Source organism: Triturus cristatus, chromosome 7, assembly GCF_964204655.1.
Source record: "Triturus cristatus chromosome 7, aTriCri1.1, whole genome shotgun sequence".
Classification (NCBI taxonomy): domain Eukaryota; kingdom Metazoa; phylum Chordata; class Amphibia; order Caudata; family Salamandridae; genus Triturus; species Triturus cristatus.
Window position 1 is genome coordinate 273641345 of NC_140590.1, and position 23853 is coordinate 273665197.

General features: G+C 45.4%; 1 protein-coding gene across 8 annotated transcripts in view; it reads right to left on the reverse strand.

Moving 5' to 3' along the window:
- The window catches only part of LOC146809395 (oxysterols receptor LXR-beta-like), a 198166-nt gene that overhangs the window by 50721 nt on the left and 123592 nt on the right, over positions 1–23853 (reverse strand). For 5 of the 8 annotated variants that reach the window (XM_085616220.1, XM_085616218.1, XM_085616219.1 and 2 more), the window contains one exon: positions 7864–8072. In XM_085616220.1, coding sequence (XP_085472346.1) covers positions 7864–8072 — 209 coding nt within the window. Of the gene's footprint in view, positions 1–6546; positions 6685–7863; positions 8073–23853 lie in introns of those variants that run through there. The other 3 variants (XM_085616224.1, XM_085616222.1, XM_085616221.1) reach the window with 3 other exon arrangements.

Here is a 23853-nt window from a genome sequence, read left to right on the forward strand (position 1 = left end):
TCTGCCAGATGTTGTGAAGCACTTCCTCCCACTGGAGTGGGCAACGGCGGCAGAGGAAGCCACTGCTCATGACTTCCCTCCCGCTCTTGCGTGGTAGAGGACTGCTGCTGGTGACCCCCTCTACCTCTGTTGGACTTTCCTCCCCGAAACTGGGACTTCCCCTGGTTCTTGTTCTGGGACCACTGAGGGGTTTGAACCCCCTGTTGAGGCCCCTTGCGCTGGTTGGATTTGTAGCGGCGTTTAAATTCCTTCTTTTTCTCCAACCCAACCGCCTTGAGGGTGTCCAACTCGGTCTTCTTTCTATTCATCTCTTCATCTGCGTGTGTGCCGAAGAGAGAAGAGCCAGAGAATGGGAGGTTCAAGATCCTCTGCTGCGCATCTGGTTTTAGTCCAGTCAATCTTAACCAGGACGATCTCCTGGCGCATATTCCATGCGCGTAAGAGTGCTAATCATTTGATTTGCCACCAAAGATCCCTCAGTGACTATCTCGTCAAAATCCCTTTGGTCTTCCTTTGGAAGCTTGGTTTTGAACCGCTCCAAAGAGTCCCAGAGAGCTCTGTCATAACTGCCTAGCAACGCAGCCACGCTGGAGACCTTAAGGGATGCAGCCGCAGAAGTGCAGGCTCTGCGACCCCACGATTCCTGAGACCTGCTCTCTTTATCCGGTAGAACAGAAGAAGTGGCCGTTACAGCATGCGTCTTCTTTGCTGCCGCCACGATGACTGAGTCTGCAGGAGGGTCCGTCTTGACGAAGACCGGATCCGAGGTAGCCGGCTTATATTTCTTTAGGATGCGAGCCGGCACCGCTTTGATGGTTGCTGGAGTTAAAAAAGTGTCCATGACCGGGTCAAGGATCCCAGGAACCAATGGAAGCAATGGCCGAGATGCAGTCTTTTGATGAAGAGTCTCGAAAATCACTGTCGCCGTGACTTGCGGGACAGACATCTCAATGTTGAGCTTCTGAGCACCCCTCTGCAGAACCTCATGGTATGTATTAATGTCATCTATGGGAGAGACCCTGGAAACCGGGCTGTCCGATAGTGTGGGGGAATAATCCCTCTTGGAGGACCGGGTAGAGGAAGTCGAGGAAGTAGATGGTGTTCTTCTACTTCGCCGATGAGCACGGTGCCTCCTTTCTCGTGATCTGACTGCGCGTTCTTCTTGCCTGGGGGAACGCGATCTATAGTGCCGTCTCTCAGGGGACCTCTCGTGCCTATGCCTGGGAGAACTCACTCTGTCCACTTCGTCCACCAATCTCTGAAGAGGAGATCTATGAACCGGACTGTCATACTCCTGCATTCGCCTTGTCGCCCCTGAGTCCTGCCAGTGACTAAAGGGCAGCTGCCATCTTGGGGACAACTGAACAGCAGAAGGGGCCTCCTTTTGTCTTGAAGGAGACTTGCGGACATGGCTAGCAGCTTCCGGAGTGGCTGACCTTGAAGAAGTCCTCCTGGAACAGTGAGAGGACGAATGGCGCGAGGCTGACTCCATCACCAGGACCACCGATCCATCCCCAGACCTCACCGAGGCCTGTCTCGACGTTGAGCGTGCTCTCGACGTCGAACCTGCACGCACTGCAGACATCGATCTTGGCTCCTGACTTCTCGCTAGTTGGACCTCCCGTCTGCTCGACGTCGAACGCCGTCTCGACGGCGACCGGTGCCGATGAAAAGCAGGTGAAGAATGCTGTCTCGACATCGAATGGTGATGTGAAGCCGACGACGGAGGGACTCTCTCTCTCGACGCAGAGCGTCGTCTAGACGACGGCGGAGCTGTGTCCAATCTCGACGTTGAAGGTCTGCGAGATGACGGCGGAGCGGTATTTTTCGCCTCGACGCCGAACGCCGTCGAGACGACGACGGAGACCTCCTCCTAGACGCCGATCATCGCCGAGTTGACGACGGCGGAGAAATCTTTGCTCTCGACGTCGATCGCTGATGGGACTGCGATGACAGAAGCGAGCCTGCCCTCGACGCCGAACGTCGTGCGGGGGGTCTGCGCTCCTCGACGCCGATCGTCGCCGAGTTGACGACGGCGGAGGGTTTCTGCTACTCGACGCCGAAAGTCGCCTGGTTGACGACGGCGGAGGGTCTCTGCTCCTCGACGCCAATCGTCGCCGGGTTGACGACGGCGGAGGGGTCTTGTCCCTCGACGCCGATCGTCGCCGGGTTGACGACGGCGGAGGATCCCGAATCTTCGACGACGTACCTTTTCTTGACGGCGAGCCCGCTGTCGAAGGTCTTTTCTTAGATAAATGACCCACCTGAAGATCTTGTCTCAGCACCGAGCCCGACGCTGAAGCAGAAGGACGTGAGGACTTGCTTCTAGAAGGCGTTCTAGGCCTCTTGGAGCCCTTCCTTACCGGAGACCTTCCTCTAGTTTAAATATCTGCCAGGCCATACAGGCAAATTCTTTCCCTGTCCTTTAAGATTTTTCTGGACATGTTCTGGCAGTGAGGGCAGGTCTTAGGATCATGATCCTCAGGTAGACAAAGAATACAGACCTCATGAGAGTCTGTTTTGGCCTTCTTTTTACCACAAGAAGGGCAAGAGTCAAAAAAGAGATGGCATTTTAAGCTGTTAAAAAATGCCCAAACCTGTCAGAAAAAGACAGCTTCTTACTTCAAAAGATGAAAGACGTCGAAGTAAGGAATAAAAGTTGTGAAAAGTGAAAAGATTTTCTGACAAAAAGCAGGAAAGAGTGGAGCTGTGTTGCCAGGATCCTTCCTGAAGGAGCCGGAAAGAACAACTGACCTAACTGTCACCCCTGAGGCATGATGGGAAGCTGGGGGTCAGGAGTGCCTTAAAGACACGGTGTCAGTTTATTGCTATACAGCTACAGGTTAGCTTTTCAGTCTTTTTAGACTGGGTATTTGCAATGCAGCCTGGGAGCTTCCTATGCTTTCAGTGATTTATGAGAATGCCTACTGTTTGCTGAGCATTAAAACAGTTTAACAAATTTCGTTGTTGTTTCTCCTGTTTCTAATGCATGTTTTTCATGTATGGTGGAAATTCTTTACAGCATGGTGTTTATTAAGCTGCAATTGCTTATTTTTATATATGGATATATATATGGATATATATATGTGGGGCACATACAATATAGTGTTTCCGGGGTCCCGCACATGGGCGGGAATATTCTAATGCTTATGACTATTGATGAGGATCCCCTGGAAGAGAATCCGTGTTACAGAAGGGGAAAAGGGTGGAGATGAAACCCCTTCCCTTCCAAGCCAATGTTCAGGCAGTCAGTGGTGATTCTGTACCAATCTTCCCCTTCTTATCCCTGCGGCGGACACATTCCTTATCCCTCAACCTCCTGTAAGACATCTTTGAAATTTCACACTACTTCAGTAGACAGACCACACAGACAACATGGTTGTCATTTCTAGTCATCTTTACATGACAAGAGAAAGTCAGTATTACCGCTTTAGGCAGTAGGGAGATGAATGCCCATAAGGAACAAAACGGTTTAGGAAAGGTTATAAATAACTACAATGCTGAAAGGCGTTAAGTGACAAATCGATCCCTTCGCTCTACAAAAGGACCCTGTAATCAACTGTTTGTAGTGTGTCGCGTTGCGGATTCATATGCTCTGCATATGCCTGCCATATAGTGTTAGGTTTGGATGTTTGCAACTCGTTTTTTTTCAAAGTAGTCTTTCAAGTCATGAGGGAAGTCTCCTACCTTAGTTGGCAATGCACACGGGCACCGGATTCACTGTTAAGATTGTTTTTGCACAGTGAGTGGAGCGTGGAGCTGGAGCAGTAGATAGGACACTTTGGTGAACATGCAAGAAGTCATAAACAAAGAACTAAAATATGTAAATAAAAGAGTGTATATCTGCAGCAACGACTGGCTGCCAGGGAGGCAGGTGTGCGGTCTCAATCTATAAGCACTGCACACTATTAACAGATGCTTACAGGGTAAATACCGTTCATGCTCAGCATCGACTGTAAAGCAGTACACCCCTAAGCGGTGGCTAATCTATGGATGGTGCAGATGAATGAAACAAGGTTCTTAAAACAGTCTGGCTAACTTTACCTTGTTGGCATGCTAAGACATTAACACAGTAATGCTTGGTAAATGTGTGTGGAGTAGGTCATGTGGTTGCCATACAAATGTTAGCTACGCAAATACTCCCAAGGAAAGCAATAGTGGCTGGCTACTGTTTTTACTTGGGGAACGAGGCCTATGCTGAGCAGATTAAGTTCTTCTATCCTTGATGTTACTGGTCTGGATGCATTTGAAAATCCATCTGACTATGCCCACCTTTGAAAGTGCATGTCCTTCGTGAGGCTGAGCAAAAGCAACAAGTTGTTGAGTTGTGCCAAGTCTGGTAAATGATAGGGAGCTCTATGGTCTTGTTGTGATGAAAAGGGACACCACGTTTGGGAGAAACCTAGGGTTGAACCTAAGGGCAACTCTTTCCTTATGAACCTGGAAGAAAGACTCCTCCAAGGTGAGGGCCTTCAGTTTGCAAACGAATCTCAAGGACGTAATAGCAACAAGGAAGGCGACTTCTAGGAGAGGAACTGTTAAGAGCATGAGTGAAGTGGTTCAAAAGGAGATGAGTCTGGTAAGAACAACATTAAGGTTCCAGGGTGAGGGGAACTCTGGATGGGAAGTCCCAGAGTGCTTCAGTTGATAACAGGTATTTTGAATAAAGAGGAGCTTTCCCTGTTCTACATGTAGGCTGTAATGAGGGCTAAGTTAAGATGCATGGCATGGAAATATAGGCTAGGCACTTATTTAGCAATTGAACTACAGGTCTGAGTGTCTCCAGATGCTTGCAGATGCAGTAATGGACAAACCTTTTCCACTTGGCAGCGTAACAGGCTCACATAGTGGGACTGATTTCTTCTTTCAGAAAGACAATGCATTCTTGCAGCAGATTGAGATAACTAAACTCTAGGACCTCAGGAGCCAAATTGCTGGGGTTCGGGTGCCTGAATCTTCCTTGGTTCTTACTGAGAGCATCCGGCCTGTTTGGGAGCTTCTCGTGAGGAACAACAGACATCTCAAAGAGGGCTCAGAATCAGTGTAGTCTGACCCACGTGAAAGCCAACAGGATGAGAGTGAGAGATGTTCGCCAAAGTTTACGGATCATGTACGGAAAGAATCTATCAATGGAACTAGTGCACGTGCACATTGACAACTAAGGGCGCAGTCATTGTACCTGGTGACTTAAAAGACCTCTTTGAAGAAAAACAATTTTCAAATCTCCGAGCCACACACTAGATGGCAGGAGTTTGCAATCTCACTAAATAGGAAATTCTTGATGGGTGAAAGAACTTTCTAGATCCAGACCCACTCCCAACTCACCTTAGCAACGCCTACTTGCAGATTACCTATCATCTCACTGTTCAGTATTTAGCACCAGAACAGAAACACTCAAGATCCTGGACAATGTTCACCATATCCTAGTCAATGGCGACACCTACCTCTTCATTAGACTAGATCGGTCTATAACTTTATTCGGAATCATGAGTCCCCGAATCATGTGTTTTGGGGGGCCAGGTGAGTCCATCCATCAGTATGCATGCAGGTGATACACAACTTTACACCACACCCTCTGCCACACCATACCAGACTCGCAAAACTTCCTGCAACTAAACCCCATCCAAAAAAGAATTTCGGTTTTCTTCTACAAACACAGAAACAAACTCAACTTAAAATGTATTGAATATGCTAGAATATCCAGTAGTACATCAATGAAATCACCGGATTCTACACTTGAACCTTCACTATTGCTCACCACACACAAACAGCATTGCCCAAATCGGCAAACTTTCAACTACTTCACCTCAAAATACGAATCCCTCCCAAGTCCTACTAAAAACCGTGCGATACACTCTAGCTCTTTCTCTCCTTAATACTAGTAAAGCTAGAATTACTCTTCTCCAGTGTTCTATATGAAAATGCGATCATAATGCACATTCGTAAAGAACTACATTGAATTACCGCCTCCACAAGAATCAAATACAAAAGAGAATGACAATTACAAAACCATTCAACTTAAACACCATCTTCCGTAAGTGGATGAACACCTCAGTATCTCAGAAGATCAAAGCGGTATGAGGAGCAGATCCTCATTACGCCTTGAAACACGTAGAGGAAAATCTTCTCTAGTGCAAACCAAAATCTTTCCCTGCGAAGTAAGATCTTTCTGGAGTTCCCTCGCTATTCGTCTATGAACTGCACATACATTCTTGATATTAAGGAAACGATTGAAATTACACTATTTACATTGGAACAAACCACTTCACTAATTTAAACCCCTTATTTGTAACTGTTGACATTTCCAACCGACAGTTGTTCCTGCCGATTTCTGTTACGGATTATAATTAACTGGGAGTTCAACCAACCTCAAATTCTCACTGAGAACTTTTATGACTTGCTGACCCATTAATGCTTGAATGCTTTATTATTACTTGTTCTTCTGAATAGTTGATGTTCACTGTGCAACACACTAATGGATCAGTGCAAAGGCATGTTATGAATAAACAAAAAAACCAATAGTAAAATTAATAATACTAATATATTCTCCATAATTTGAACACTTTAATGAGCCTGATGTTTAACTTTGACTGCACCAGCTTTTTTAATTCTTCAGATTCATTTACCGTAGCTCCCTTCTGGAAAAGATGTGTCTGATGTGTCTGATGCCAGATCGATAGTATCCTGCAGTTTGAGTGGAAACCATTAAAGATCATTTTCAAGCCTTATACATTCGCAATTGAGTAGTCTGAGCAATGCAACAGCTTTACAGAGACAGTCCAGAAGAAAACAGCCACCAAATTTACCATTTACATATTCTGTAAACTGTAAGCTTCAGCCATTGGCACCAAAGTAAGTGATCAGTTTGCCTCTGCCATAGTTCCAAACATCTCCTAGCTGATGTCAAGCTGGTTAGCACAGCGGACACTTCCACATCCGTATCTACTGCACTTGGTTAGAGATCCAGTCCCCCTAGACCCAATATCTTCTTTCTTGGTAATCTATCAACATACTAGACAAGAAAGGGCAATGTGTGGTAGAATAAATGTAGTCACACTTGGTAAGTTTGTGGCCTTATTCTGAAACCTCTTGCATTCGACTTTGCTAAATTTCACATAGATTTATACATGCTTCCACATGGCAAACACATTGGTGGGTGGGGGGCTGTGTGGGTGAGGGGAATTCAGTCAATACTTCCAGGCTCCGTTTTTGAGCAAATCTTCAGTCTAATCAGTTGAAAATCACAAGTGTTGTGCAAAGAGAGGAACTTTGCACTAGGATTATAAGATTACAAGAGTTGCAGGTATATTGTTCTGTGTTTCACTGTACCTGGGATTTCGATGTGTAATTTGCATCACTTTTCGCTTAACCAGAGTTCTCTGGAAGGGGTGTCATGTCATGGAGGTTTTTTTTAAAGCAAAGGTTTAATATTGTTAAATTTTTGATAGAAAAAGTAAGATCTCAATGGATAGCAAAGTGGTTCTCAATGGAGAAGTACTTGTGGTTATTTCGCCATACTTGAGGTGTCCTGATGCAGGGTAGATTTAAATGCATTTCTTAACATCTACTGTCTCTTGACACCAGTGGATGTGTGCTTGCATTTCTAGGTTTTTGTGGGGTCTCTTGAGAAGGGTATGCATATGGTTAGAGCTGCTTTTCTGTCTTTCTTGGTTCTTTACAGAAAGGTGTATGTATGGTATTTCTCTGCATCTAGAGTCTGATCGGTGTGGTTTGCATTTTTCTGTTAGTAAGGTTATCCTAATGAAAGTATATATGTTAGGTTGCGTATGTCTATGATCTTTCTTTGTGTGATGTGTTTCAATACGGTTTTGCTAAGGAGGTTTCTGACATTGTTTCTCATACCTGTGGCCTCTTGATACGCGTATACGAGTGTAGGGCCTCCACATATGGCTGCTGAAGGTTCTCCACCAGTTGGTGATTCTGGACATTGGGTCTATCCGCTGAGAAGATATTAATTGCGATAAGAAGTGCATACTCAGCATCATCCAGCTGCATTTGCCGCATGCCTTTGGAGAATTCAAAAATGGGGTTTATAAACTCCACCTGCAGGCCTAGAGAGGAAGACAACCGGAGGAGAGTGAGGAGGTATAAAGGAGTCTACAGAAAGTTTGTCAATCAACTATGAGAGTTAGAGTACCAGTTTGCAAGCCTAGAGCAGAAAGACAAGTGGTAATAGAGAAAGATCCAAATAGGGAGAATGCCAAGCCATGCACTGGCATCCAAACAGAGGAAAAGGGGAGAAGGTGCAAGCGAGGGGAAAAGAAGAGGAACAGTGAGATTGAATACAAGTAATGAAAAAAATAGATGGTACAGCAAGTTTAGAATAGGAATGAACAGCAAGGAGGGAGACAGATGTAGCCTAAAGTATGCAACACAAAAAGGATAATGAAAGGAAAATCGGAGGAGGAATGACTCACTTGGTTAGGAGTCCTCCCTAACTCAATAGCAGTCTTCCATCCGCCTGGGGGATGGGTTCCTTGGTCAGGATGTTGCCTTGGAGGGATGGTGTGTCACCCGAGAGGTTTCAAACTGATACCTCAGATCAGCCTGTACCCAAACTTAACTGCAAATCCAGTCAACAAATCTTCCTAGATGCCTATACTGAGTTTATGTCGATTCCAACAAAACCATTTAATACAATCAGTAAGCAAAGTTCGGGATTTAAAATGCCTTCTTTATTAACCGATGCTGGCCAATATGTAAAGAAGTGCAAACGGTGGAGCTATTCAAACACTACACCCAGTTATGATAAACGACTGTTTGAAATGATGTGGATATGTGGCCTAGAAATAGACAGAATATACTTATTTTTGGTGACAGTAGTATGTTGCTGTTCAGCCACTTTAGAGCACTTTAAGACATTCCAGAAAGTAAGAGAAGGCAGAGACAGCAGGAAAAGGAAAAGGAAAAGGAAGATTTGACTGAATCAAAAGTAAAATATTTTAGAGGATGATTCCAGCCTGACATATAAGGCCCACTAAAAACGTTGTTATTCTCACAAAACAACTGCCCCAAAACCCTTTCCAAGCAAGCCCTTGTTCTAATTTCTTAATTATGGATAACTCGGTATTTGAAATAGTTGGAATAAGATAGTGCGGTGATGGCAGGGAGGGCCATCTAAGTACACATTCTTATTTCTCTACATTTTCTGGCCTTAGGAGAAATAAATTAACATATCCCCGCATTGTCCTAATGACCACAACCAACCAGAAAACCGAGAAGTTGGCAACTGCAGTGGCTTGCCTGTGACTGGTAATTTTATCACACAGTCTTACATACGAGCCCTCGAGAACTTGTTATTAATGGGAATGAGCCTAATATAAGACTGACCACTATTCTTGCTCGGCAAAGGACCAGGGAGCAAGCAACATGGCTCCATAGTATTACACAGTCTCTTGAGCTCCATACTGATAGTGTGAGCAAAAGGCTACTTGATGAGGGGCCTTAAGTAAGAGCTTCCTTTGGAATTGGAAGGGACCCGTTGCCTCAGGTTTAGCATCAAAGGATATTGAAAAGAGGATGGAAAAACAACTGAGGTGGCGTAAGCCAGCCAAGGTAAGACGTTGGTACTCCTCATATGAATGTTCTCTGCAATGCATCTTACCCTTAGCTTTAAGCAAAAGAACGGACAGAGTAAGAAACATTTGCAGTAGCATAAGAAACAATCAAAATATGTCAGTTTTCACTCTTTACATAACCCTTTTACATTACCAAATTGTGTACTCAAGCAATAGTTGGTCTGTACAGATTTGGGAGAATATGATGAAGTAAAACATGAAACACACAAAAGGTGATGGGGGGAATGCTTACAATTTGTCTAACCACTGGGAATCGCTCAGACTAGTAGCCAACCCATCTCTTTTGCCCACCAAGTTTAGATCCAGCCATATGCAAACCAGTCTTGACTCTGCTCTTCATGGCAATAGTCCAGCCCAAACTGCCAAGCAAGGTCCTCCCGGAACCGGAACACAAGCAGCCCAGAACTTGGTTTGCCCTAGTTTTGGGATAATCAGCCTGGTGCAGCTTGGTTCCAATGACACAATGAGAAAGGGACCCTCGTCTGGGTATACCCATGTCACTTCGGGCAGTACATAAATCACACAAAAGGTGATGGGAGGAACGCTTGCGATTTGACTAACCACTGGCAATCGCTTGGGGTAGCATCCTAACCCATCATTCTTTTGCTCACCATGCCACCTCAGTTTGGGCCCAGGCATATGCAAATCAGTCTTGATCCTGTTCCTCGTGGGAACAGACTAGCCCGAACTGCCATGCCAGGTCCTCCCTGAACTCCAACACAGGCAACCACCTGTTTTGCCCTTGTTGGTGCAGCCAGTGCTGTGTATCTCTAGACACATATTTCAGGATAGTTGTCCTTCAGCAGAGAGCAACACATTGTTTTGGGGGTGCTGAAAATGCTGCTCAAAGTTTTCTCACATCTCTGTACCTCTCACTGGGCACAGGGGCATCAGATAGAGCTAGTGAGCTCATTCGCTCCAAGGAGCCTGTTCAAACAAAAATAGGGTGCAAGCACACCGCCTCACATCCCAGCACTCAGTTCGCCCCAATTCATTATGTTAAGTACAATGCATGATAACGCTTACTTCAGTGACAGTATTGATATTTTCACCATTGTTGGTGCAGCCAGTGCTGTGTATCTCTTGACAAACGTTTCAGGATAGTTGTCCTTCTTCAGTAGAGAGCACAACATCGTTTTAGGGGTGCTGGAATGCTGCCCAAGCTGTTCTCAAGTCTCTGTACCACTCACTGGGCTGATTTGCATATGGCTGCGTCCAAACTGAGGAGGCATGGGGAGCAAAAGAAGGATAAATTGCTTTCCTGTAATCATAGTTGTCTTACAGGGGTATCCTCAAAGACATAAGCACTGTATAGTCCCGCCCACATGCAGGAAGCCCGGAGCACATATTAAATATATATATTTTTTTACATATACGTATATGCAGCCTATAGCAGGAGTCTGAATATTCCCAATTTACATTGATTTTTCATTTAAAAAAAAAAAAAAATCCATCTCACAAATATCAAACATTTCTGTAAAGAAAGAGAGACTATAAAATGTAATCATTGCCTTTATGTGAAAGGAAACTACAAGGGAATGAGAAGTATAGCGTGCTTTAGCACATAGAGACTGGATCTCACTAACTCTACATGCTGATGTAATAGCCACCTGAAAAGCTGCTTTTCAGGTGGCTATTACTTCAGCTTCCCCCCCCACTTTTTGTTTAAGTAATGAATTGTGGGCGTGTTGCCAGTTTGACCCAGGAAAGCGCTTGTAGTTATGGATGGATAGAAGTACTTAAGGGCTTGATGGACAACTCTCAGCTCCTACATGTTGATGTGATACTGCTGTTCCTTGTCCGACCACAGTCCTTGAGTTTGCAGGGTGCCCATGTGAGCACCCCATCCCTGGAGGGAGGCATCCATGATGAGAGTCTGTGTGGAAGGGTCCTGATGGAAGGGGACTCCTACCAGTAGGTTCTGACATTAAAACCACCATGGTAGCGATTGTATTGCACTTGGTGAGAAGGTCAGCCTGTCATCCCAGCGGCCTGAGAACTGAGTCCACTGATCTTGTAGAGCCGGTTGTAGAGGTCTCATGTTCAATCGGTCCAACGGGTATCGAAGAAGGGGGAAGCGAGTGATCATTGCCTGGCTGGTGTTTCAGAAGAGAAGGCAGGTTGACTCTGTGCTCCTCTTCCCTGAGCTGGTCTGCAGGGATGATAATTTGAACGGGCCTGGTGATGTTGTTGTGGGACCCAGTGAGTGACTTGAACCCTCTGTTGATAGGGGTGCCTATCATAGGGCCTGTATCTTTGTCAGAATTATTTCCATTGTTCAAGGCTCACAGCTTTGTGCGTATCTAGCTCAGCTTTCATCTTGGCCATTTCATCATCCGCATGTGAACCAAACAGTGAGTTGCCAGTAAACGGAAGGTAGAGAATTCTATGTTGGGCCTCAGGTTTCAGAGCAGTGAGGAGAAGCCAGGAGGACCTTCTGACACAGATGCTATGGGAGTAGCCATGTGCAGCTGTTAGAAAACCCCGGGCAACCGGGTTAGCAGTCACCCGGTTTTTCCCAACACAAGGGGTAGTTTGGCTCGAGCGGTCGGGGGTCAGGCACCGTGTTAAGCGTACGTCACACCCTCACAATAACCATGCGTTCATCCGTTCCAAAAACGACTCTACACCGTAAAAATTTATGAAAGAATCTCTTTGTGTTTATCTTAATTTTTCTCTTAGTTGCAGGGGTATGACACAAATACAATACAAAAGGATTTTCTTCAGAAATAGCAGGTCAATTAAATAATAACACTTTGCAGGTGCAATAAATAGGATTAGGTCATAAATACACAAGGTATAAATAGAGGTGCGATAAATACATAGGGCAAATAAATACTGTCAGACAATAAATACAAGGCAGGAATAAATACGGTCAGACAATAAATAAAACACCTTCAATACATAATATAGCCATCAAACAATTGCAAATCAGATCACATTTATGAGGTAGATTGATTTTACCATGCCCAAGTACAGCTTATGGTCACTGGGGTGGCCTGGGGATGTCCCACCTAGAGTGGTCAAGGCTGGGGCCTAAGTTGAGGTAGAATGAGGGAAACCTAAGGTTCTGATTCTTCCAACTACACAGTCCCTCACACAGGTCCCTGCACCAGTCTCAGTTCACCCCCTAGCACTCTCAGGTTGGTCCTAACACCCCTCTAGCCCCAAGACTGGTCTTTTAGGGCTCCACAGGGCCTCAGATGCCCTTTCTACCACTTACTGCCCTTTTCACGAAGATCGGCTCCGCTCGGCGCCGGGTCGACGTCGCTGGGCGGCTCCGGTTCAGTGTCGCGTCGATCTGTTCCACTTGACGCCGTGTCGATGCCGTCGGGCGGTTCCGATTCGATGTCGCTGGCCGGCCTCGGTTCGATGTTGCGTCGATCTGCTTTACCTGACGCCGGGTCGATGCCGTGAGGCGGCTCCGGATGGATGTCGCTGGGCGGCCTCGGCTCGATGTCGTGTTCCGGCGTCACAGGGTCACGGTTCCCCCGCTTCCGGGCGACTCCGGAGTGCGACCTCCACTCCCGACCTCCGTCGGCTCCACTTCGGGTTCCGGCGACTCCGGAGTGCGATCTCCACTCCCGACCTCCTGCGCGCTGCGCCTCGACCTCAGGCGACTCCGGAGTGCGACCTCCACTCCCGACCTCCTGCGCGCTTTACTTCAGCTTCCGGCGACTCCTGAGGGCGGACTTCACTCCCCCGTTGACGCCTCACCTCGACCTCAGGTGACTTCTACTCGACCTCCGGTGTCTCTCCACGACCTCCGTCGGCACCCTCACTCGACCTCTAGCGGCTCCGGGTACGACGTCTGCCTTCTGTCAGCGCCGCTTCTCCACCTCGGGCTCCAGGTCTCCAGGCTTCTCGACGTCGGGTCTCCAGGAGGATTCCACCAAACAGGTCAGGAACTTGCTGTTCTTCTCCTTTAAGGCCTGTTCCGGCTGTTCAGGTCCTTAAGATGATTTTCTGGTCTTTATCCCACACAGGGCTTTAGGCTGGGCTTGGTCAGTAGGGACTAGTATCAAGGGTGGGTTTCTGGACCCCACTCCAGGCACAAGTTTCCACCCCTGCTGCCTTACTCCTTCCTCCTTCTGTTTCTCTGTCCTCTCTCCTCTCCAGTCAGGTGCCAACTGCCTACTCCAACTGCCAACTCTGAGCTGGCTTCCCAACATTCTAAACCTGCCTCACACTGTCACAGGGTTCTAGAATGTTCTGGAAGGTACTAGTAGGTTCCAGCTATGTCTCAGGTGACAATGGGTGGCCACCATTTTGTGTTTCAGGCCCTCAGACAGAAGTTCCAGGGGTAGGGAAAATGGCTCCCTGACCCTGCATCAACACTAAAAAGTCTGGTGGTTCCCAAAAAGGTAAAATACTAACAGGGTTTGAGGCAAAAGTGGGACAAAATAAATAATGATGAGGAGGGACCACCCAAAGGGCTGACAGGTCTAACAGCAGCTAAGTCTGATTCATCTGCAGCTGCACCAATGATGTGGTTGGAGACCAAGCCGCCCTCTTGGAGGATTTCTTGGAAGTCCTGTCTGTCATCCTATGGTAGCTTTTCCGTGAATCTGGAAATAGAGTCCCAAAGTGCCCTATCGAACCTCCCTAGCAAAGCAGAGGCTCTGGCCCCCCATCATGAAAGAAGCGGACATGCCGCACATCTTTTTACCGATAGTTTCAATCTGCTTACTGTCTTTGTCTGGGAGGTATGGATGACGAGGTAGCGACAGTGTGTGTTTTTCAAGCAGCCGTTATGACAACGGAATCTGGTGGTGGATCATTCTTTAGGAATAGCAGGTCCTGTTCCAGAGACATATTTTTTAAGAATCAGTGATGGCGCAGTTCGACGAGAAGCTGGCGTCAGGAAGAGTTGCGTCGTAGGTTCTAACAGACCAGGGACCATAGGTGGCGTGGTCTCGATGCTGCTCTGTGATGCAGAGGACGATGAAGTAGGCGCTGGAATGTCAATGTTCAGTTTTGATGTGCCTCTAATTAACAGCATTGAATGTGATCAAGTCATCCACCAAAGAAACCCTTGCAGGCAGCGTGTCTGATAATGTTGGAAAGTAATCCCTCACAGAGGAACGAGAAGTGGTGGACTTGGAAGGTGTTCTACACCTACTATAGCGCGATCTGGACCGATGAACTCGTCGAGATCTGGAAGTAGACCTGGTTCTTGTTTACTTAGACCTTGATCGCCACCTCTGAGGAGTTCTGGATCTTGCTTTATGCCCCTGAGGGGTCTTATACATTGATCAATGCCTCTGCTGGATCTTGGACCTTCGTGGAGACTGCGGGGAAAGTTCACATCTCTTTGGAAGAGTAGATGTGAATCCGGATAGAATGGCAGATGTGGAGTGACTTTTGGTGATGGCGTACGTAGAGTGACCCTGGAAGGGGAATAGGTCTGCAAATAATCTGAGCTGAGACTTTGAGCAGGCTCACACCACTTGCACACACTTTCCAGCAACGTGGAGAGAGATTCACAGGTGGGTCATCAGGAGCCAAAACTGGTGGTGGAGACCCTGCTCCCACTGATCCAGGAGGCAAAATCCGCACCTCCGATGAGTGGGAATTTTACCACTTTGGGGTCCTCCTTCGCTGCCAAAGAGTGCCTTGACGTCGATGATCGCATCAAACCCTTAAATAGCGTATTTTAAGCCGTGGTCGGGTGCTTCGACGGCTGGTATGGTTTCGACGGAGCTGTTGTCGAATGTCTTGACATCGATCTTGATGCCGTCACTGGTTGCTGCAACATTGAACGCTGTTGCCAATTCGGTGTCAACGGAGATGCCGATGAATGTCTCGGTGGCGACCTTGTTGATGACAGCTGCTTCGATGACACTGAAGTATTCGATGCAGAGTGTTGACGGGTCTCCAAGGCTACTCTTGACATCGATCTTGACGGCGATCAAACAGGAATTTCCCCCAATTTAGACCCCCCCTACCTGTCGATGTCGATAGGGGATGTCGTTTCTCATGTGCTTTATGAGATCTTCCTCTGTGTGCTGACTTCTCATGAGAGGAGGGCTCTTTGAAGGAGTTTTGAGACTCCCCAAGGCCTCTTGAAGATCCTGTATTTCCTCTCCCTTGTAGGCCGTGCAGCTCTATTTTCTCTCAGTCCTTCAGAGCACTTTCAGAAAACTTCTGACAATAGGAGCATGTCTCTGGAAGATGAGAAGCAGGAAGACAAATAATACAGACTGAGTGGGGATCAGTTTGTGCCTTCTTTGTACCACAAGAAGGGTACTTAATGAATAGTGAAGGTATGATGTGACAGAAAAAATATAGATTTTCTAGGTACCTAAAACCATCGAATGATAGCAAAAACTTGAGCTTTCAAAGAAAGTTTCTTGCCAAAATGGGATAAAACTGCAGAGCTCAGTGCTCCAGGATCCTAACTAAAGGAGCCAGAAAAAAGAATGACCTGTCACCTGTGAGGCATCATGGAATACAGGGTGTCCTGTGAGGTCTTAATGGCATAATGCCAGCATTTTCTGTTCTGCCTTAAAATGCAGCCTATTGGCGAACAATACCGCTCATTCACTTGAAGTTTCCTTTCAAATTAAGGCTGTTATTACATTGTATAGTCTCTTTTTAGGCTTTAATGAAATGTTTGATATTTGAGAGATGTTTTTTAAAACAAAAACTCAATATTTGGGCATTTTAGCCCCTACTATAGGCTGTATGTATGTGTGGAGAATATATATATATGATCAAGATCGCTGAGGCGATCGAAACGCGCCTGAGGCGGACACTTGTCTGGCAGTAATGAAAATAAAAACATCAGATTTGAATTTGTGAAGCCGCCTGGTGTATTTACTTGGACGACAGCATTGTGCATGGATTAGAGGTCCGTACCTGTATTCAACCCCCCGCGTTGCACTCGGGAGGTCAGGACTTTATATATATATATATATATATATATATATATATATATATATATATATATATATCACAGAACTCTGGGTAGTTCTCAAGTTTAGGTGAACAGCAGCTCCTGTATAGAGCACTCTCAACACCTGCTCACCTCAAATGTCAGCTTTTCTATCAAAGTCTTTAAGCATAGGACTAGCACAGTGCCATCCAAGCCGAGACAGAAAAGGACAAAGTATTTTGCCATTTCTACAGCAACGACTTTAAGCATAGAACTAGCACAGTGATATATATATGTTACACAAACTTTGATAGTCTCCGCACCTCACTTCCCTGGTGCATTTGAGACGCAACACAGGAAATCATAAAGGTGAATAATCTTCAAAGAAAAACGAGAATTGTAAAGTAAAGTGTTTCCATGACAATTTACTCGCGAGTGCACTCGCTTTTGGTTGAAGATTGTTGTTCACCTTTGGGGGGAGACACAGACACAGACAGAGACACACACACAGAGACACACACACAGAGACACACAGACACACACACAGACACAGACACACAGACACACTTTAATATGTGCTCCAGGGTCTCTTACGTGAACAGGATGATTCAGTGCTTCTGACAATTGATTAGGAACCCCTGGAAGAGAGCGATGGTTGGGAGGCCACGCCAAACGATTGATAGTGGTTAGCCAAGTTACAAGCATTCCTCCCATCACCTTTTGTGTATTTCATGAAATAAAACATCCTATCCTCCTATATTAAAGTAAAGGTGCCTTGGATGGGCTTAAATATATCTCCTTCCACATGAGAGAAATAACTAAGGCTCTTAGAAGAAACATATCCTCTGATACACTTCAGTTTGTGTGGGCCCTTTAGATCATCTTCAAGATACTCAAACAAGTCATCTTCCTTACTCCACAGTTCCTAGATAAATACAATGAAATGTGAAAGCTGCTGTTCTTGAACAACCTAGAGGAGTTCTCCCTTTTCAGGCCAATGTCCTGCACATGCCTGGGAGAGTTGAGAGGCATGCTCTAGAACACCGGAGGTTAGCTGTATTTTCTAAGCAGGAACAATGATGTGTACGGTCATATACCACTAGTAGCGCCATAGATGAAATTGTAGACCAAGTAGATAAACAAATGATTCCCTTTGCACTTCTGATGTCCCTAAATTAGCTATGTCAAGTAGCCAGAGCTTACTCCAGGATGTTTTAGTAGGTTAGGAACTCAGAATGTACCTCAGAGTAATCAAACACAAAAAAACTCAAGGCCCAGTCAGATCTATTACCTTTAGAACAATTATTTTTTTAGATAAGGGGAAGGGTTAGTAAAATGGAACACTGTCTGAAGCCAGCATGTGGTCCCAAAAATGTTTCTATCATGTAGGTGGTATAATGGTAGGCACTAGAAGACAATAAGCTACATGGAGTCATATGCTTGAATCATTACCCGTTGTCGAAGTAGGAGTCCCAGGGTACCTTATGAAGCAGTGTAATGAAGAACACATGCCCTTAAATGGCTAAAAACAAACATTTATCGGATTGGCTTATTAAAATCATTTATAAGGAACTGAACTTCGCCAATCAGGTGACAGCACCCTTTAGGCCAAACCCCAGAGAGGCATTTTCCCCCAGATTTTTGAGCACTAGTGGGAATTAAACACCAAAAATCTGAGAGCTGCCTCCATGGTAAGGAGGGTGGGCTACATGTGAATCTATGAAAGATACTAATACTGACGAGTTACAGGTAAGTAACTTATTTTCTTCTCCAGTACTGGATCTTTCATAGATTCACATGCTGGAATAAGAATAGACAGCACTTTGAGTATTTCTAAGCCCATCATGGACATAAGACAATGGCGGATGGTGGGTATTCATCTAATCAAAAGGCTCACCTTACTGAAATAAATGGCGTAACACGGTTTGTCCCACAGCCGCATCACTGCATTGCGCCGATTCCAGGCAATAATGTTGTATGTCCGTATTCCTGTTCTTCCATGTCGCTGCTCGACATATACTTTCAAAAGGCACCCCAGCGAACAAAGCGGTCGAGGTACAGACTGCTATAGTAGAGTGCGCCTTAACCTTATTTATCAAAGGTCTTCTGACCTTGGAATGGTAGAACTGGATAGCAGCTGAAATCCATAAAGCTATGCTCGCATGGGAAACTGGACCAACTCTATGATGATTTCTGTATGCTACTAACAGTTGGTCTGTTTTTCTGAACTGTTTGGGGCTATGTAAATAACATTTCAGGCATCTTTTTACATCTAATGTACGTAGCAATAACTATGCTGCTGTCTGTGGATTTATAAAGAAAGTCTTTAGTACAATAGGTTAATTAAGATGGAAATCTGTAGGAATTTTGTGGATGGATTTGGGATTGGTTCTGAGAATCACAACAAAATTTTAAACTCCAAGAAAAGTTCTTTAACCCCTTCGATGCTGCGCAGATTCCGCCGCTGTGCTGACGGAATCTTGCGCGGGCGTGGTCATGACGGAATGGTTCCGTCATGAGCACAGCTCAACCGTGGGTCATGACGGAACCATTCCGTCATGAGCACCGAAGGGGTTAATCGTGAAGCCTTTTATTTCACTAATCCTTCTGGCTGATGTAAGAGCAGATAGTAATGCAACTTTCTCAGACATTTGACCCCTGCCTTGTGTATAGGTTCAAACGGACTCTTCATTAGTTGTTCAAGTACTGCATTAAGCTGCCAAGTTGGAGGAGGAGACTTTATTGGAGGGAAAACTCTGAAAAGACCTTTAAAGGAACTGCTTAATGACTATTAGACCATATTGATGGTTAACCAGATGAAAGTCTGTCACTTGAGATTGTTTCTAGATGCACTCTAATAGAAGCGTGGACTAAACCCAATTTTGCTAATGATAAAAGGTAAGGTAGTAGTAGCACTGGTTGTCCCAAGAAAAGGTGAATATTCGTTTTCTGGCACAATAAACAGAAACGCTTCCATTTTAATTTTATGTTTTATTGGTGGTGTCAGCTCTAGCTTTTGCAAGACTGTCTCTGCAGTCTTGAGGGATGTTTTATACTTGCAAACTCATTACATTCAGGAGCCAGGCCGATAAGTGCATGGAAGTCTGGTTCGGATGAGGTACCTGGTTTTAGTTCATTATCAATAGTGTCCATAGAGGTTTCAGCCGAATGTAATTTGTCTCCGACAGTAGTAACAGTTCTGTAAACCAGTGCTGTCTGGGCCATCTTGGAGCAATCAAAATTATTCAACACGCTTCCCTCTTCATTTTGCTGGGAAGTCTGGGCATGAGAGGGATCTGAGAAAAAGCATATGCAAAGATCCCGACCATCTGATCGAAAACCCATTCCGCCACAACCTTTATGTGGGTGCCTGCTTGCATAAAATTGGAATTTACGGTTCTCTAGCGTTGCAAAGAGATCCAATATCAGCTTGCCCCATTGGTGGAAGATCTTGTTTCAAGTTGACTGAGTAAGCTTCCATTTGTGGCAGTTGTTCTTGGTTCGGCTCAATGTGTCCGTCAAGATTTTTTTCGTACCTGGAACATGTTCTGCTCTCAATGTTATTTGGTTTCTCCATTTCCAAATAGTTTGCATTTCTTTGGATAGCGCCAGAGATTTTGTGCCCCCTTGTTTGTTTACATAGTGCATACTGGTGGTGTTGTCTGTGCGGATTAACACTGACGAGACTGTTGTCCTTGGTAGGAATGCTTGGAGATTTAATGAAATTGCTTTGAGTTCTAACAAATGTAGATGCATTTTCATCTGACACAGAAATCATTTTCCACTTATGTGTAGGTCTTACAAATGGGCGCCCTAACTCTCCAAGAAGCATCAGTGATTATCACGTAGCCTGGTAAAAAATGTTAGTACCGATGATAGATTGCCTGCTTCTGTCAACCAGGGCAGAGCCCTCGTCATGCTTGACGTGGTCTTTATCATATCGGTGAATGATCCTTCTGTTTGAATTCATGGATTGTCCAATTCTTCCTGCAAAGGCCTCATCTTCAGATGGGAAAAAGGCACTAGTGAGATGGTAGAGGACATCCTCCCTAGAAGCAATTTGAATAGGTGTACTTAAACAAACTTTCCTTTCAATAGCATGTGTGCTAATACTACGAGCCTTGTTTTTGCCCTTCCTGTGATGATAATACTTTGTCTTTGATTGTATTTAGAACTGCTCCCAGGAACATTATCTTCGTTGATGGTTGAATTGATGACTTTGGAAGATTGACGGTCAGATTTAAGTTTCAGAATAATGACAGACAAGCCGTTGTACCACTCGATGCTTGATGAATTGATGCTGGCTAACCTGAATCTCAGGAATTTGTGACGTTTCAGATGATTGGGGATATGGAAATAAGCATCCTTTACATCTAAGGTTCTCATTTCATCTCCATGAATGAGGATTTCAGGATGTCTTGAAGGGTTACCATGCAAATGGATTGCTTCCCAAGTATTTGTTTATCTTTCGGAGATCCAAAATGGGTTACCATTCCCAGATTTCTTTTTTATTGAGAAAAACAGGAGTAGGAACCCATTCCTTTTTGGGAGTGGGGTAGTGTCTATTGCTCCTTTTGTAGCATGGTCCAAAGCAATTCTCCTTGGAGTAGATGGAGATGAGGAGGGTGTACTCCCTTTGGTGGAGTGTTTGGCAGCATTTCTATGAATTCTAAAGTATGACAGTAGGTGATCAGATCTAACACCCATCGGTCCGATGCGATATGCCACCAGCGATTGGAAAAGTTGAACATTTTTGCTCCCACAGATTGGTTGTCTGTAGAGGGTACTTTTATAGTGTTACTGCTTTCTGCCAGTGTCTCTTGCCTGTGAGGTTTATTTTCTTAAAGGCACTTTCTTCGGGTAAGCTGCTGCTGGTGGTGGTGATCTAAATGGCTGTTGTTGGTAGGAAGGCTGATATTGCTGCTGAAGGGGCTGATACTGTTGCAATTTCTGGTAACTCCGTCTATATGAAAACAAACCTCTTCCTTGTGCTCCTTGAAAAGGCGCCTTCCTTATTTGTAAGGTGCCAAAGAATCTTGAAATATCAGTATCTGCCTTAATTGCCTGTTAGACGTTGTCGACATTCTTTCCGAATAATGCCTCTCCATCGTATGGCATATCTAAAATTCTACTCTGGACTTTAGGCCTGAATGAGGGGACCGTTAACCATCCATTTTGTCTGAGAACCGTAGCTCCTGACGATTTTCTGAATCCTGTTGATGCTATATCCATAGCACAGTCTATTATTTCTGACGAGGATCTGTCTCCCTCCTGAAAAATATTCATTGCTTCCCCTTTTTTATATCTTCTGGTAAAAGATCTATATATGCAGTAAAGTCCGATCACATTTGATTGTCGTACTGGCTCAATATGACTAATGAATTGACAGCTCGAACCGTAGGCGCCGACATTGTAGAAAATCTTTTACCCATATTATCCAGGTGCCTAACTGCCCTCCCCATCTGGCAGAGGTGATATGGGCGTCAAAGGATTCTCGGACTGGCGCTGAGCCACCTGTTACCACAGAATCTGGACTTGGGTTTTCAACCAGACATGCAGGCGAGTTCTCCGGTGCCTTGTATTTCTCAAATAGCTTTCTTGGTAGGCTCTTTGAAATCGTACAAGAAATAGTCCGATTGTTTAACCGTTAAAGGCAATTGAAATCTTTTTGTGCCTCTTTCCATGAGATTATGGAAACCTCTGATGTCATAAGGTGGAGAATCCACCGATTATGGTGCAAGTAGAGAGATGTCAAATTTAAATTGTCATCCCATTCGTTGGGAGTAGATTGATTTTCGGGGATTTCCCCTTTTGCTCTGTCGACATCAGAGATCCTGTCCCCAGGAGGCACTGTGATGTTGGATGCTGAAGTCATTCTAGGTGTCAGAGGTGGAGGTTTAGGAAGAAGAGTTCTCAGAGTTGGAGCTTGAGATGGACGCATTAACTGCATTGGAGATGTTGCCTTGGTGAGCTCTGGGAATCTTTCATAATAGTCCTGCAACCAGGGGTGGCTCCTCTGCATTGGCGGAGTCCACAATGGCGGAGGAGCGTCGCTCCACTGGCTCAGAGCCAGCAGATAGAAAATAAAACGATATTTTATTATCGTTTAATTTTAAGGAGTTGGCTCAGTCAGCTTGTGCAGGGAGAGGCGGGGCCATGGCATGAGCTTAGGAGGGGAGAGGAGGAGTGCTATGTGCACTCTCTAAGTGAGCATGTGTGTTTAGCCGGCCGTCTCAGGCTGGCCAAACACTCATGTCCACTTAGGTTTCTCCAAACACCGGCTGTATTGAACAGCCGGGCTGGAGAAACCCCACAGACTCCTGGAGCAGAGCATCTTTTCAGCCCGCTCGGGCCAATTCCCGCACTGCTATTATAGCAGGAGAGCAGCGCAGGGATTGGACATGGAGTCTGTGATGTAGTCCCAGTGTCTTGCAAGACAAGGAAGAACCAACAACCGAGGCGCTACGTGGAAGGCGACCGGCAGCAGGTAAGTAAAAATGTTTATTATTATTAAACTCTCTCCCCTCCGCACTCCCTCTTCAGCGCCTCCTCCCCCTGCCCAACCACTTTTTCTATGTTGCAGCCACAGCTGCCTGCAACATGCCTTCGTGGTCTTGAACCAAAGCTAGAGGAACTTGAACAATGCATTCTTGGGATGGAGAATGACTAATGTTGGAAGTTTTCCACATATTGTTTAGGCTTTTCCATGTATTGTTATTGTCTCGGAACATAGTGTTCTTCGTAATACTCTTCCTCATCCCCCTCCTAATACTTTAAATTCAGTTCAGTAGGGCTATGGGCTGCTCCAAACGGACCCTCATCGTCCGAACCATCCTCATCAAGTAGGTAACTTGCCGGGAGAGGAGAGACCTTACTTGGCGATGTATGCTCTGGATGCAAAACGTCTTGACATGGTATAGCCCTTGTTGATGACACCGTCAACAAAGTTGTTGTCGGCTCTGTGGTTATGTTTAACGACAGCAGAAACATTTTTGTCAGCGATTTTTCTGTTGAAGACTGTTTTCTTCGACATCGTGCTTGTCGACTGTGTCCTCTTTGACTACATCTTTGCCGACAGGATCCTTGTCAACAGTGTCATCGTTGTGATTGTCGTCAATGGCATGTCAACGTCATAGTCGTCGTCGCTGGTATTTTAAATGGCAAGGAGTTAGTCAGCGACATTTTTTAAAGACAGTTTAGATTTTAACGTCAACGGTTCTTAGGAGGATTTTTCTGGACAGAAAGCAAAGTTAGAGGAAGGAGTGGTAGGGTCTGAACTCACAGTTTGAGGAGATCTCTCCTTTTTTCTCCCTGTGAGAACTGTCTTTTGAAAGCTCATGATGAGCTTTTTTAAGGCTTTCCTAGATCACTCAGATG